Source organism: Ciconia boyciana, chromosome 5 (assembly GCF_034638445.1).
Source record: "Ciconia boyciana chromosome 5, ASM3463844v1, whole genome shotgun sequence".
Lineage (NCBI taxonomy): Eukaryota > Metazoa > Chordata > Aves > Ciconiiformes > Ciconiidae > Ciconia > Ciconia boyciana.
The window spans coordinates 29038570-29052856 of record NC_132938.1 but is presented as its reverse complement, the minus strand read 5'-3'; the positions used below and the strand labels follow the sequence as shown (position 1 = coordinate 29052856).

Here is a 14287-nt window from a genome sequence, read left to right as displayed (position 1 = left end):
GTTTTGAACCATCTTATTTTCCAAAGTGAACGTTTCTTTAAAGAACATGGTCTAGCAACCTCAGTTAGATCCTGGTAGCACCATCTCCACTGGTCCTGTCAACTGTGTAATTCTGAAGGGATTTCTACCTTTGAAACAGAGTGGGTCAAATCTATTTAGTATGACAAAGATCAGTAATTCAGATGGCTAGAAATGAATATGTACAGTGTCTGTCCTGTTGCCTTCATGTGTTTAGGTGCTCTTTTGGGGGAGCTAGCTGCTTTATGCAACTCCTCCCAAAACCTCTGGATTGAGAATTCAAGTTGGCAGGTGTTGTGTGCTCTGCTTCACTGGAGGGCATACAGAAGACTTTCTATGCATTCTGGTCACTTCCTTTTTCCAGCCAGCATCATTCCTGTCTTATCTCAGCCCTGTGGCTGCACGTCAGTGGCTGCGGCTTAGGAATCAAAAGTGTGGAACTGGGTACCATCAGCACTGCAGAGATGTTATGGTCTTTATTGCGTGCTTGATGGTCTTGGGCACATTTTAAAGAAGAGTTAAAATTCTTCAAATTCTCTGCAAATAATTGGGCTGATCCTGAGTCAGGTGCCCTGGGTCTGTACAGTGCTTTAGTGGTTTTGCTGTACTTTCTGCTGTTTGTGGGGTGGAGGACAAAAAGAGGAAGAAGAAAAGGTCAGTTTTGTAGTGGGCATGTCTCTTTCCTTAGAGAGCTGCTTATAAATTAAGTTTTAGTCCTCATCATCTTAATGCCCCTGGGGAAAGGCTGGGATTGCCTCGGCACTCTTAGCAACTGTAAGCTAATTTAGACAGTAATTAGATGACATAAAGTACAAGCAGACCAAAAATATATATAAAAAAACCAGCGTGTTAACAAAACATGAAAGAGTTGGCAATAGGTAGCTTTGAGGGAAAAAGAGTGTACAGTTACAAAACTTAGCTTCCTACTTCTTTTAGTGCTCCCATTAGTGGGATCCTGCTAATGGGAAATGTTAAATATTTAATATCTGACATTTCTATAATGTCTATGTAGTGCAGTAAAGATTAAGTATTTTACGGTGCATTTCAATTTAAAAGAATGAAAGCACTTTTCAGACTGTTACAGGGGAAGCTGTCAGTGAACCTTGTATGTAGATTGCATATTACTTTCAGCTATAATAGACTCTTGTGACTTGTTTGCAGCAAGCTAGGTATGAAAGTCCTGATACCTGAGCAGTGCCTTTTGTTCATCCTTTGGGAACCTATTGAGCTGTGGCAAGCTCGCTGTTGCACTTCCCAAATTAAGCAGGCATGCCAAAACCACCGAGCAGTTTCCACAGCCGTGATAGTCTTGATTTTCAGTGAGACTTGCTAGTGTTACCTGAGAGGTGATGCAAGGTCTTACGAATACAGGTTGTTTTGGTGCGTTCCCACAAAGGGGTAATAAAAGCCAGGTGTACCTACTCCATCTCTGTCCTTTCCTGACTTTTTCTGTCCTTTCTCCCTGAAGGCGTAGTGTTGTCTCTCTGTGGAACATGCTGGTGGTCTTCATTCCTGTAGGAAATTTACTGAAAAATTCCACCCTTAGTTTTGAGGGCAGTGTATGTCTGTGTAATTTGGAAGCCCTTAAATCCCTTTCTAATAAATAGCAGTAACAGTTTTAGTTTTAGTGTACAATACAAATTGGTACAAAGACAGTAATTTAATTCCTTTCTTTTACTGGAATATCTGTGCTTATGCTAACATTGGAACTGATTTATATGGATTGCGTGCGCTCTGTAATAATTGCTAGCCAGTGTCCATTTGTGAAGATACGTTGTGTGACTGTCAGAGTTACTGCTATCAGTCTGATGCGCTTTGCTTGACTTGAAGCCCATAGCAGTTCCCTGAAATAAGCTGGATGAGTAATATAGATTGCAAACTTTAGCACTGGAGGAATACTTAAGTCCACACTCATTTGATTCAAATGGAAAGAAAACTACTTCCAGGCATTCTTTGACCTTTCGGTGATATCTGAGTGAATCTGCAGACGCAACCAAGGTATTGTGATTTTTTTTCTAATGACTTAGTGATAAACTATATATTGCTGCTTATCTAATTCAAAGATAGACAATAAATGAATGTGTAAGTGTTTTCCTTGTGCATTTGTTTCATCTTGATAAAATAGGTAGTTAACAAATGATCTTCTTAAGTGAAAGGAATGGTACAGCATTTTAACTATACCACGTATACATGCAGATACATAATTGACACGACTGCAGCTTCTGTGAATGTTTAGTCATAGCACATGGATGTAATGTTTGTTTGCTTTCTTAAAATTTGAATGGAGCTGAATGAGTATACAAGTCTTATTTTTTGATATCATAGCTAGAATGGAGGCTACTAGGAAGGAGATTTTGTTAAAGTTCTTGACACTAAGATGTATCTATTACCATGATTAAGCATCTCTTAGAAATATTAGTACCTGTGGTGGGTTGACCCTGGCTGGATGCCAGGTGCCCACCAAAGCTGCTCTGTCACTCCCCTCCTCAGCTGGACAGGGGAGAGAAAAATGTAACGAAAGGCTCGTGGGTCGAGATAAGGACAGGGAGATCACTCACCAGTTACTGTCACAGGCAAAACAGACTCGACTTGGGGAAATTAGTTTAATTTATTACCAATCAAATCAGAGTAGGATAATGAGAAATAAACCCAAATCTTAAAACACCTTCCCCCCACCCCTCCCTTCTTCCCGGGCTCAACTTCACTCCCGATTTCTCCACCTCCTCCCCCCAGCAGCACAGGGGGACGGGGAATGGGGCTTGTGGTCAGTTCACCACACGTTGTCTCTGCCGCTCCTTCCTCCTCACACTCTTCCCCTGCTCCAGCGTGGGTCCCTCCCACGGGAGACAGTCCTCCACAAACTTCTCCAACGTGAGTCCTTCCCACAGGCTGCAGTTCTTCACAAACTGCTCCAGCGTGGGTCCCTTCCATGGGGTGCAGTCCTTCAGGAACAGACTGCTCCAGCGTGGGTCCCCCATGGGCTCACAAGTCCTGCCAGCAAACCTGCTCTAGTGTGGGCTCCTCCCTCCATGGGTCCACAGGTCCTGCCAGGAGCCTGCTCCAGTGTGGGCTCTCCACGGGGTCATAGACTCCTTTGGGCGTCCACCTGCTCCAGCGTGGGTCCTCCACGGGCTGCAGGTGGATATCTGCTCCACCGTGGACCTCTGTGGGCTGCAGGGGGACAGCCTGCCTCACCATGGTCTTCACCAGGGGCTGCAGGGGAATCTCTGCTCCGGCGCCTGGAGCACCTCCTCCCCTCCTTCTTCACTGGCCTTGGTGTCTGCAGAGTTGTTCCTCTCACATATTCTCACTCCTCTCTCTGGCTGCAATTGCTGTTGTGAAGTAACTTTTTCCCCTTCTTAAATACGTTATCCCAGAGGCTCTACCACCACCACCATGGGCTTGGCCTTGGCCAGCGGTGGGTCCGTCTTGGAGCCGGCTGACATTGGCCCTATCGGACACAGGGGAAGCCTCTAGCAGCTTCTCACAGAAGCCACCCCTCTAGCCCCCTGCTACCAAAACCTTGCCGCACAAACCCAATGCAGTACCATGATTTGAAAATGGAATACATGTAGGGAAAAGCTTGGGAATTACATTTCGTGTTTTAAAACAGGAAAAGGCTGCCAGTAAGAGGATGCCTGCTGCTGCTTTTATGAGTTTGACTCATGGCTTGAGTTTTTCTGTATGGGTATGTATTAATGCTTCTCTTGACATGTTTATTAGCTTACACTCTCTACGGCCATAAACCAAAATGTTGGTGTTTTAAATAAGGGCCTGCTTCTTTCTGTTGGCACCAGAATGCATTTGGATTTTGATAAAGTACTCTAAATAATGTTCAATATTTTATCAGTTTCTTCTTCACCTCTTGTGTATTTAGTTCCACTGTTTGGTTTTTTTTTCCTAACCGTGTTTTTTTAATTCACTCACCATAGAGCTGATAAAGCAGATGATGAGGATGATGAAGATCTAACTGTGAATAAAACATGGGTTCTTGCACCAAAGATTCATGGTGGGGATGTAACTCACATACTGGACTCCTTACTTCAAGGATATGACAATAAGCTTCGGCCAGATATTGGGGGTAAGCCCTTAAAATAATTCAGTAAATAGAAGATGTGAACCAGAGGTGGCCTGCATTTCATCAAAGATGGCAAAAATCTACTTAATGCAATTTTTAAAACTTAACATAGCAAGCTAAATATAACAGCAAGAAAATGCAATGGTTTTCTGGAACTGGTAAAAATGTTCTATGCAAGAGTAGAATTTTTATGCTCTATTTACAATCTCTTTTTCCTATGTAAAGTATTGCTTTTTTGGAACAGTGGGCAATCTATAATAAATCATTAAAAAAGCAATTATATTTTGCTTTGTTTAACTAAGATCTTCTGACAGAAAGAATTGTGGCTATAAACCAGCCATGGTTATTTAAAAATTTGATCTTGAGTCTGTAGGAGTTTATTAAAGAATTATTCCAAGGTATTTTTACTCTTACTGTAGAAAATGCATTGTAAGTGTGTATTTTGAGCAAATTTAACTCAACCCAGCTCTCTTCTTCCCTTAGCTCAGGTTTTGAAAAGCTTCATAAGAATCTAAAAATATAAGTTAGGACTATATCTTTTCTAGAGGAATATAGGAAGGAAAACTACATTACTATAGATAAAACTTTGCAGCTAGTAGGAAGCCAATTTTGTCTTTCAATAGTCAAAACATCAATTTGCATATAACTATTAAGTGTAAATATTTGGAAGAATCTTGTGTTGAAAACATGGAATACACTAAACCTTGCCAGCTCTTGTCTACCACATGCATGCTGGATCAAACTAAGAAAAATAATTTATTTTCTCTGAATTTGTTTCCTGAACTGTGAAGGGAGAGGTGGAGGATGTAATTATTTGTTAAATACTTGGCATTCCCTATCAGAGGAATGCCACGTAAGTCTGTAAGCTGCTTATATGATAAACAATACAACAATCTAGACTTGTTTCATTTATGTAGAACAGAGAGATGCAATCTCAAACTAAGTATTTTCTTTTGAAAGCTTCTAACAAATTGTTTTCTTCCCCAAATTTCTTAGTTCTGTTTTGTTGTTGACTGTTACCCTGAAGACGTTGAATGGCAATTTTTGTCTCCCTGTCATAGTACAATCACATGTGAATCTCATGAAGTTTGTTGTAAAGTCTTTGCCTTCATGTTCATTTAATTGAATTACTGCAAACATTTAGACAACAGTAAAGGTCTTCCAGCATATTTTTCCTTAAATTCTCAATGTGTGACAGATGTATAACATTACTTCTTTTTTTTTTCCTCGACTGCTTGATGCAACAGACAGCAAAGGGATTATGAGGGAATAAACTGTCTCCACTAGGTTTCCTTCTAATGATTAGCTGGTAGGTGGGGATGAACGAAAAGAGAATTCTGTTTCTCTTCTCTCCCCATAAAACTTAGAAACAAAGAGAGGGAAAACAGAGGAAGAGGAGTTTATTCTGACATGTCAAATGGATTTAGATGGGCACAGAAGAATTTTGGTGTAATCCTTACCTTCACTTTTCTGGTTATGTACTGAGTCTTGATAGGGCAAGAACTCTGCCTTTTTGTGAGTAATTCAATGTACAACTTTTTGGATTCCAAATATCAGTTGCTGAAAGAAGACACTTGGTTCTAGCTTCTCTCACATAAATGCTCCCTTTCTTTTTCTTCTTCGCTCTCTTGGTGCAATACTTTTATACCAATCTGATCTCTGCTATTTGGGACCTACCTCCATCTAATATATTAAAACATAAGGTTCATGAATATCAGCCAGATCAGAACATGAGACATTTGGGAATATTCACTTTATTGACAGGAGAACAAATGTTAAGACTGACTCTCTTCTGGATGAAAGTTGCAGACTTCTGCCACATGGCAGAAATTTTGGACAACATAAGATGAAATTTCCAACTTCGGGTGAAGGCATTGCATTCTGTCCAGCTGCTTGGGAACTGCAGCAGATATGTAACAGATAGAAAAATGAAATCAGGCTATAGTGCATTCATCTTAGTCTGCTTCAATTATGTGGATAAAATCTGGTGTCAGATTCCACATCTTCCGAGTGTATGTCAGTACTTGTACAACAAGGTTATTGAACATGAATTCTAATTATCTTTCAAAGCAATAATATCCCACAGAACGTTTTTACTATTGAAGTACATAGCTCAGTTACAATAGCAACATTTTTTGTTTTGAACCTGGACTTTTTGGGTTTGAATACCAGAGCAGAATTTTGTTTTCTTCCTGATGTTGACACAGAATTTCAGCATCTCAGAGTGAGATAAGGGGTTTCATTGTTAAACATGCAGTTAGTTGAAGGAGATGATAAAGGAGAGCCAAATGAAAATTAGAATGTCAGAGGCAATACTGAATTTTAATAGGAGAAAACCACACTCTCTCATTTTCTGCTTTTCTCATTCAAATATCCATGAGTTGTAGTGATTTCTTAACTGCTACCCTTTGCTATGTTTATTAATCTTACTAGTCTTTAACTCAATTTATGTAATATACTTTGAGATGTTTGGAGCATAATGGAACTAGTCTTCAAGTACCTTCTGCTCAGTATGAAGTAATAGTAGTTACCAGATGAAGTCTCTTATTTGTAGTATAAATCCCTTTAATTACAGATACAACCTTGGAGTGTTGATATATTAATAAAGCAGTATTATTCTCACTGTAATGTTACTTTTTAGCTAGCTGATTTTATAACCACACTGTTTTAGCTTCACTCCTGCATCAAACTAGCTGTTATTTTTCAACTTTCCTTTTTAAAGGAAAGAATTCTGGCTGCACACTGTTCCATGTCTCACACCTTAGGGACACTGATATATTAATATTAGCCTATTAATGTACAGCACATTTTTTCCAGCTAAGTCTCATGTCCAATGTTGTGTATTATATGGGTGAAACACAACTGATCAATCTGAAAGTTTAATTAAAAATAGGGAATAATCATCACATATCTACAACTCTAATGGAGTGTTTTCAGTCAACAGTTTGAGGAAAGTTATCAGTGATAGAATTTTTAAGAATGGTGAGAATGATTGCTCATGGACATAGAGAAATTGGATACGTAGAGAAATTTGGATAGTTGTCATTGCCCTATAAGCAGGGCATGGGTAGGTAATTGCATCTCAGTGCACTAATGTGAAGAGTCACGTACTCAGGGATATAAAGGATATGTGAACAAAAAGTGGACTTTCGAGAGACTAATAGAAGCACTAATTCTGAAAAGATAAGGATATTAGGGGGATATTCTGTTGAACAGGTGCTCTTAGTGTGTAGCATTAATGAAAGGATGATATAGGCAGGAAAGTAATAAGCCCGAATAAGCAGGAAAATATCAGGTAAAGGTAGAGAGGTATGTATTCTGAGATGAAGAATATTTTGCAAGAATTGAAGGAAATTGAAATACAAGAGCAAGATGTAGAAGAGCATATGCAGTGAATGTTAAAAGTACTGGATGTGTGCACTGCATAGAAAATGATCGAAATAATAAAAGTTGTGGGGTAGGAGTATTTGCTAAAGATGGGTTTCTTTTAAATAAAAAGGTAAAAGAAGAATTGTGGAGAACAGGGCTCTGCTTTCATCAAAATCACTTGGAAAAAGTTCTTCAGAGATGGAGCTGGAAGTCTGCTGTAGACACTTGAAGCTGAATTTTCAATATAGATAGCCATATAAGTAATACTCTTAGATAACTGGTTGTGAGATATGTATTATTCAATTAAAAACTATTACAAATCGAAGGTCTCTTGTATTCCTGAATGTGGTAGTCGCCTAATTTATTTGCTGAATAACTGCTTTATCACCAAGAAGAGATGCTTCTTTAGGCAATTAATGAGGAGTTATAGAAAGAAAGAAAGGAAATAAGCCTGGATGAAATTATCAAACGTGGTCTTAGTTTAAATTAAATAGCATTATAAATAATAATAAAAGAGGTGATATATCTTAGACCTTCATTCCAAAATGGGGAATTGTGGTAAACTATGGGAACTGGTTGGTGAATTTAGATGGACTAACTATGGCGTAATGCTGAGGATTGCAGTAATGAAAATGGAGCGATATTAAGCAATAAAAAGTGCAATGTTCTGTACTTTTACAATAATGATAATAATTTCTGCCAGGAGATGGGGGTTTATAAACTGAGAATAACTGATAAGAGAGCTCTTCAATGTAGTAAGTAGAGATATTTCAAATATCAAAAGCTGCAAATTGGGCCTGGATAAATACAGGCTAAAGAAGAGGCACTTTTGATAGCGAGAGCAATTACTAAAATAATTTGTCAATTATTGAGGTAGATTTTACGACGATGATTTTTCTGATTGAGAGTAAACATTTTTCAAAATACAGATTTTAAACTAAAAATCCCTCCCTTCATCATCCCTTACTAGAAGGTAGTGGTCCATGCCTGCTGAGAGAGACTTCTTTCCAGGTCTTGTTGCTTCTTGGGAAGTTCATTCTTCCTCTTGAATTCCAGGCACAAGAGTCACTTATTTACTATATTTATTTCTTGGGACAAGCTTGTCCTTAGCTATGTGCTTGTGTTATATGATGCTCAATAGCAGTCAAACCTTTTAAACCAGAAGAAGAGAAGTTTAGCCTAGTGAAGAAAAGGTGTGAAAGTAGGAAATTGGAAATCGTGAGTAGATCTGTCTAGATCAGGCTTAGCAAACAGGTCCCCTGTGTGCTTCAGCTATGTTAGGAGCTGATGAACTATCCCTTGGGGCAGCTGCCCCTTGGTGCTCTTCTCTTTCTGTGTTGAGTATGCAATCTGCTGTCCTCTCACCTCTTACTTTACTCTAGCCTGGCTCGTATTGTCTTTCAGGGTAAATATTCAAAGTGTATCTCTTTCTCCCCTGCCTTAGAAGCTTCTGTAAATTTACAGTACTGTTTTGCACTTCATGCAGGATGTGTTAAATAGCCTTCTTCCTACTCCTAGTGTTTTCAAGGGTGATACCAAATTTTTGAAGTAAAATAAGAAGTATTCACTGTAGAAACATCTCAAACCATCTTTCTCTGTTAGATCTTTGTGGAGAGTAAATGAACAATAGTAATTATATGGATGTCAAATGAGTATCAAGAAAGTATTTTCCTCCAGCATTTGTCATTTTCGTGGACTCATATCACTTCAAGTTCAAGAACATGAGAAGAATGAATTCTTTCTTCTCGTTCACAGTACTTTGCTCTGTACCCTACAGAAGAACTAAGGTAACAAAACAGCCTCTTCCAGTCTTCTTGAATGAAATCTCTTTCTCTGGATCATTTGGGTCAATTAAAATAATTTCAACAGGGGCAGATTTTCAGACTCTTCACTGGCTCTTAATAGCTCTAATAATCTTACTCAGAGCAGTATGGAAAAGCCAAATTGAACTCCATGGCACATTACAGGAGAGCCCTTGTGGCAGATCAAGTACTGCTCACTGCAAGCTGGAATTTCATAAAATTGACACAGCCCCCATTAAAAACTGGCTCACTGACAGATCTCAAAATTTAGTTGCTAATAAGGAAATATCAGTGGTTGGGCTGTCTATAGTAGGGTCTCATAGGAAAGTCTTGATCAAGAATAATGATATTTTGAATGATTTCAGCAATGAATTTTTTTAGTAAAGTTGGCAGATGACACAAAGACTGTTGGAAAGGGAGAGGCTGTATCTGCAGAGTAATAATTTGCTCCTTCAGTAAAACTGGAGACACAAAAATTGAGAGAGAAAAAAAAATAGGAGGTGGAGGGACGGAAGACTGTGGGTCATATTTCAAGGTGAGAGATTCTGCATAGTAAAGCAGTGATTTAGGGGAAAACTTAGATATTTTGTCTAGTATACAGGTCTTAGCTATGTGTCCCCTGAGCATTGTCCTGAGATAAGTCCCTTTTTGAAAAGGAACACAACAAGTAGAAATCTGGAAATGTTCAAGCAGCACTGATAACACTGTTACAAAAATTTCCGGTCCTGGTGTCCACATTTCAAGATGGATCTGGAAACAATGGAGCAAGTTTAGAAGTTAAAGCTGAACAGATTATCTGTAGGTTGCATTTGCAGTATGCAGTATGAACTGTTCAGCATACTGAAGGCAAATTTCAGAGGTGACCTTAATCACTACGTGTAGGTATTTGCATCTGAAGAAGAGGTTTGATATATGGCTAGGCAGTGCTGAAAGTTGGAGTGGAAGACTTGAACCTCAGAACAAAACAAGATTTCCTAATACTAAGGAGAATTAAACACTTCCTACTAATATGGGAAAAAAATAGTGGAGTCAGCATTGCTTAAGCACTGAGGCAATACACACTTTGATCCACCTCCTTCTGATCTAGTGGGGTTGCTGTTATATAGATAAATATGGTTGCAAAATTAAAGGAAGAGGATATCTGTTTGTGAGATGTGGTGTATGTAAAATATGTTATATTATACATATGTGTATATACACACATGCATTATACACTTCTTTTACTCTGATTTTTCAGTCTGTGGATATGAGTTCCTGTGTTTCCCCCCTTCCTTTATGAGCCCTGCAGATATTGGAAACATTTGCAGCTCAGGAAGTACTTATTTTTTTTCCCCAGGAAATAAATTGGTTTCCAGAGTCTGTTTAAACTTTCTGCGAAGCATGCTGGGGACAGGATGGTGATCAAGTGACTCTGTGCTCTGTGGTTGTAGAGAAAATCCTTTGTGCAGCCTCACTGGTGTGTCAGGGTCACACCAGTAATTGGATTTGGAATCAGGGAGAATTTCCTCCCAAGTGAGATTGGCAGGGGAAAGGTATCTTAGGATATTTAGGAAATGTATCTTGCCTGTCATTGTAGCTGGCAAAGATGTTAATGATACCCTGTTTCTTTCTGTGCATCTGTTCGAGTTTTAGGTTTTTGAGATTTGAAAAATCCTCTTACTTAAGGTTTTATGTTTGTTATAGAGCACTTGGGTGATCTCTGATGATTTGCAGTGTAAAGAAATCAAATCTGATGACCTAGGGTCCCTTTCCTATGAAACCAAAGTGCCTTATTGTTTGTACCTTCCCCCTTTTCCATCTGCAGATGGACAGAGATGCTTCATTTTAGCATGGCAGATCATGAGAGAAAGACCAGCAGAGCTTTATTATTAACCCTCTTCATTCCACTGGGGACTAGGACATATATCCTCTTGTGTCCACATTCTGGCTCTCCAGTACAAGCTAGAAGAAAATGCTTGGTAAATTGATGAAGTTAAAATGCATCCTGACCTCTTCCGTTTGTACCTTTTTCCTGTATAAACCAACTAGGAGGAAAAAAACCTGAATTATCAGTGCCACCTGTACTTCAGATGTGACTTTCATGGGAAGTCACTTAGACTTTGTGCCCTTCTGTAAGCGTACAAAGTATGAGTATATTCTGTAAGATAATAAATTTTTAAACAGTTAATTTTTCTCTGCCCAGTGAGAGTGGTTTCCCTGTGTTTTTAAAGAAAAATAAGTTTGGAGATGTTTAACTTTTTTAAATGACTTTCGCTTGAGGAGCTTTCAGTTTGGTGTTTGAAGAAGTGTATTAATCAAGCTGATGAGAGGACATTAGTAATCCTTAGGTGTGCTATAGTTGCATGAATTGAAGAAATCTGTAGTGAAAACTTATTTTATCTTTGTTACACATTTTCAGTCGGAATTGACAGAAAGCACTGCATATTGATTCCTTACAGCTGATAAACACATCTGCTCCCAGACCTCAGGGTTTGTTGTATGAGCAATTTTTTCCAAACATTTTTTTTCTGTTTATGGTAAAATTTTTATGTTGGAAGACAGTTTTTGTTTTGGTTTGGGTTTTTTGTTTCCTTCCTTTACCTTTTATACCTTTTATATCTGTCTTATATCGGTTCACAAAGCACAGGTGGGGATTGCATTATGAAGTAAAAAAAATCATGTTGATAATTCTAACAATTCGTATGGAATAAGGGAGCCAGGTCATATATCATCCTTCACAGAATGAACAAACCAGAGATTTAATTATTCTGAATCTAATAAAAGAATATCTGATTTGTTGTTGTTTTAGTAAATAGGTTAAATTACACTAACAATGTACAGAGTTAATTAAATATGTAATTATTATGGTTACTGTTTTGTTTAGTGAGAACTACGATAATTGAAACAGATGTCTATGTTAACAGCATTGGCCCAGTTGACCCAATCAATATGGTAAGTTCTCATTATTGACAGAAAACATTATCTGAATGATGCTATGGATTAATATTATGAAATAATGCTAATCTCATTCAAATAAGTTTCTTTATTTCTTACATGTATTCTTATGCTGTTGGATATGATTGTGATTGTTACAGAAACATGTTTAGACTCTCTCTATTTGAAAATGTTGTAATTTTAAAAATATATTTCTTCTTTTAAAAAAATGAGGCCACACAGAGGACATTGTATCAGGTCCTTATTTTGGTTTGTGTTGAACATTTTCACTATGTTTGTTTTTACCTGCTTTATCTCTGGCCCAGTATAATTTCCTGGGGCTACTCTTCAGAGGTTAAGAAAAATAACAATTGACCCAGCATTTGTGAATAAAACTATTTTCAGTGCAGTAATTTATTATTAGTTTTCAAATGCATAAAAAGAAAAATTTGAAATTAACTCTTTTGTCCTCCTTTTTCCACGTCTTGTTTAGTGTTATGGGTCCTCTTCAGTGTATGTGTGTGTGTGTGTACACATAGCTGGTTTCTTCAGATGTTAAGCAATGCATCTCATCTAGTTTCCAGTAGACCTGTAGAGGTCTGACCTATCTATTTGATAGCAACACTGAAGTAACAGCACATGAGGAAGTTGAGTCTGTGGCCTTTTCTTAAATCACTTAGAGCTTCTGTCATGATGTTCACTGTACGAAATAGTGGTGTTGGAGGCTTTAGAAAGGCCTTGTTGCATGACTTCTCCTGGAGACCGCTGCCCAGGACTAAGACTTGGATGGGCCCTTGGGTGAGTTTGAGCTCAGCCCCCTCCTGCCATTTTCCTTTTCCTCCTCCCTACAGAATTGCTGACAGTGTTGAATTTGCATGGCAGAGAAGCGTTTTGCTCAATCTGAGGCTGGAGTATGCCAGTGCAGGGGGCTTATGAGCATTTGGTGAAAGCACAGTAATTCTAGATTATTATTAAGGATCTTGTGGTTTACACGTATGTCATCATGCTTGGGGGGGTAGTATTGACTTTCAGTGATGGGAAGACAAGCAGGAAAAACCAATGGTACTTAGATACTATGGATAAAAGTGCCAAAAGTAGATGATGCAGATCTGTAGCAAAGGATATTCATTTGAGCATAATGGTCTAACAAGCTTAGGGTTGTCATTACCTGGGGCTGTGGCAGGCAAGTCCATGTCTCAGGCCAGGGCTGTACATAAAGAAATGCATGAAAGAGAAGAAGAGAGATGGGGTGAGGGAAGCTTTTCAGTTTCCATATCTGGTATAAGTGGTGTCTTTGGTTTTGTCTGTCTTTCTACTGCAGTCTTTCTCTTTTGCTTTTCTCCATCCTATCCTCTTCTGAAGGAACTTATTGTGGGAGCAAAATGTGTGGACAGGCAGTTTTCCAGTTTTAAAGAACCAGCATGTGGCTAGCTTTGCAGGGTAGCCTTGCCCCATCTCCCATGCCCTCTTCTTGTCTTTGCAGCCCGTGGGCAATGTCCCCACTGCTATGTGCCATGCCCTCTCCTGTGCCCACAGCTGCCTTCTGCTTGCTCAGCGCAGAGCCTGGGAGGCAGCATTATCATGCAGTGCACTTGCAGTAATGACAGTATCAGCCATGGGACTATTTCATGTCACTCATTTAGAGTTCTCCCCACATCTGCTAGAGCTGTCCTAGAGCTGGGTGGTGATGCCCTTGCCATGGTGCTAATAAAAGCCAGTCATACTGGCTTTTAGTCCAAGGTAAGGATAGCATCATATTGAAAAGGCATATTACTTCATTAGAGAGCAGAATCCTAATGGTTATAATGTATATCAACTGAATGTTTATCCCTCTAACCTGATTTCTGTTAAAAAAAAAAAGATAACAATAAAGCATGTCACCAAAGGGTAATAAGGTAAATGTCATTAAGACATAGAACTTTAAAAACTATTCTGTGGTTTTTAAAAATGGGCAGAGAACTACTTAGCAATTTAAATTATAGTCTAAGGGCACTATGGCCTTCATAAAAGAGCAATTGCTTTCACTGGGCTTGGACTCCAGGAACCTGGATCATATGAGCATCTAACATCACTACAAAAATAAAATGTTTGTGAAAATAAATTAAAC

General features: G+C 38.7%; 1 protein-coding gene across 2 annotated transcripts in view; it reads left to right on the top strand.

Annotated features, from left to right (window-relative positions):
• Positions 1-4045: 4045 nt before the first annotated feature.
• The window catches only part of GABRG1 (gamma-aminobutyric acid type A receptor subunit gamma1), a 37306-nt gene continuing 27064 nt past the window's right edge, over positions 4046-14287 (top strand). For both annotated transcript variants that reach the window (XM_072861429.1, XM_072861430.1), the window contains exons 1-2: positions 4046-4099; positions 12131-12198. In XM_072861429.1, the coding sequence (XP_072717530.1) occupies positions 12196-12198 (3 nt within the window). In that variant the 5' untranslated portion in view covers positions 4046-4099; positions 12131-12195. The remainder of the gene's footprint in view (positions 4100-12130; positions 12199-14287) is intronic.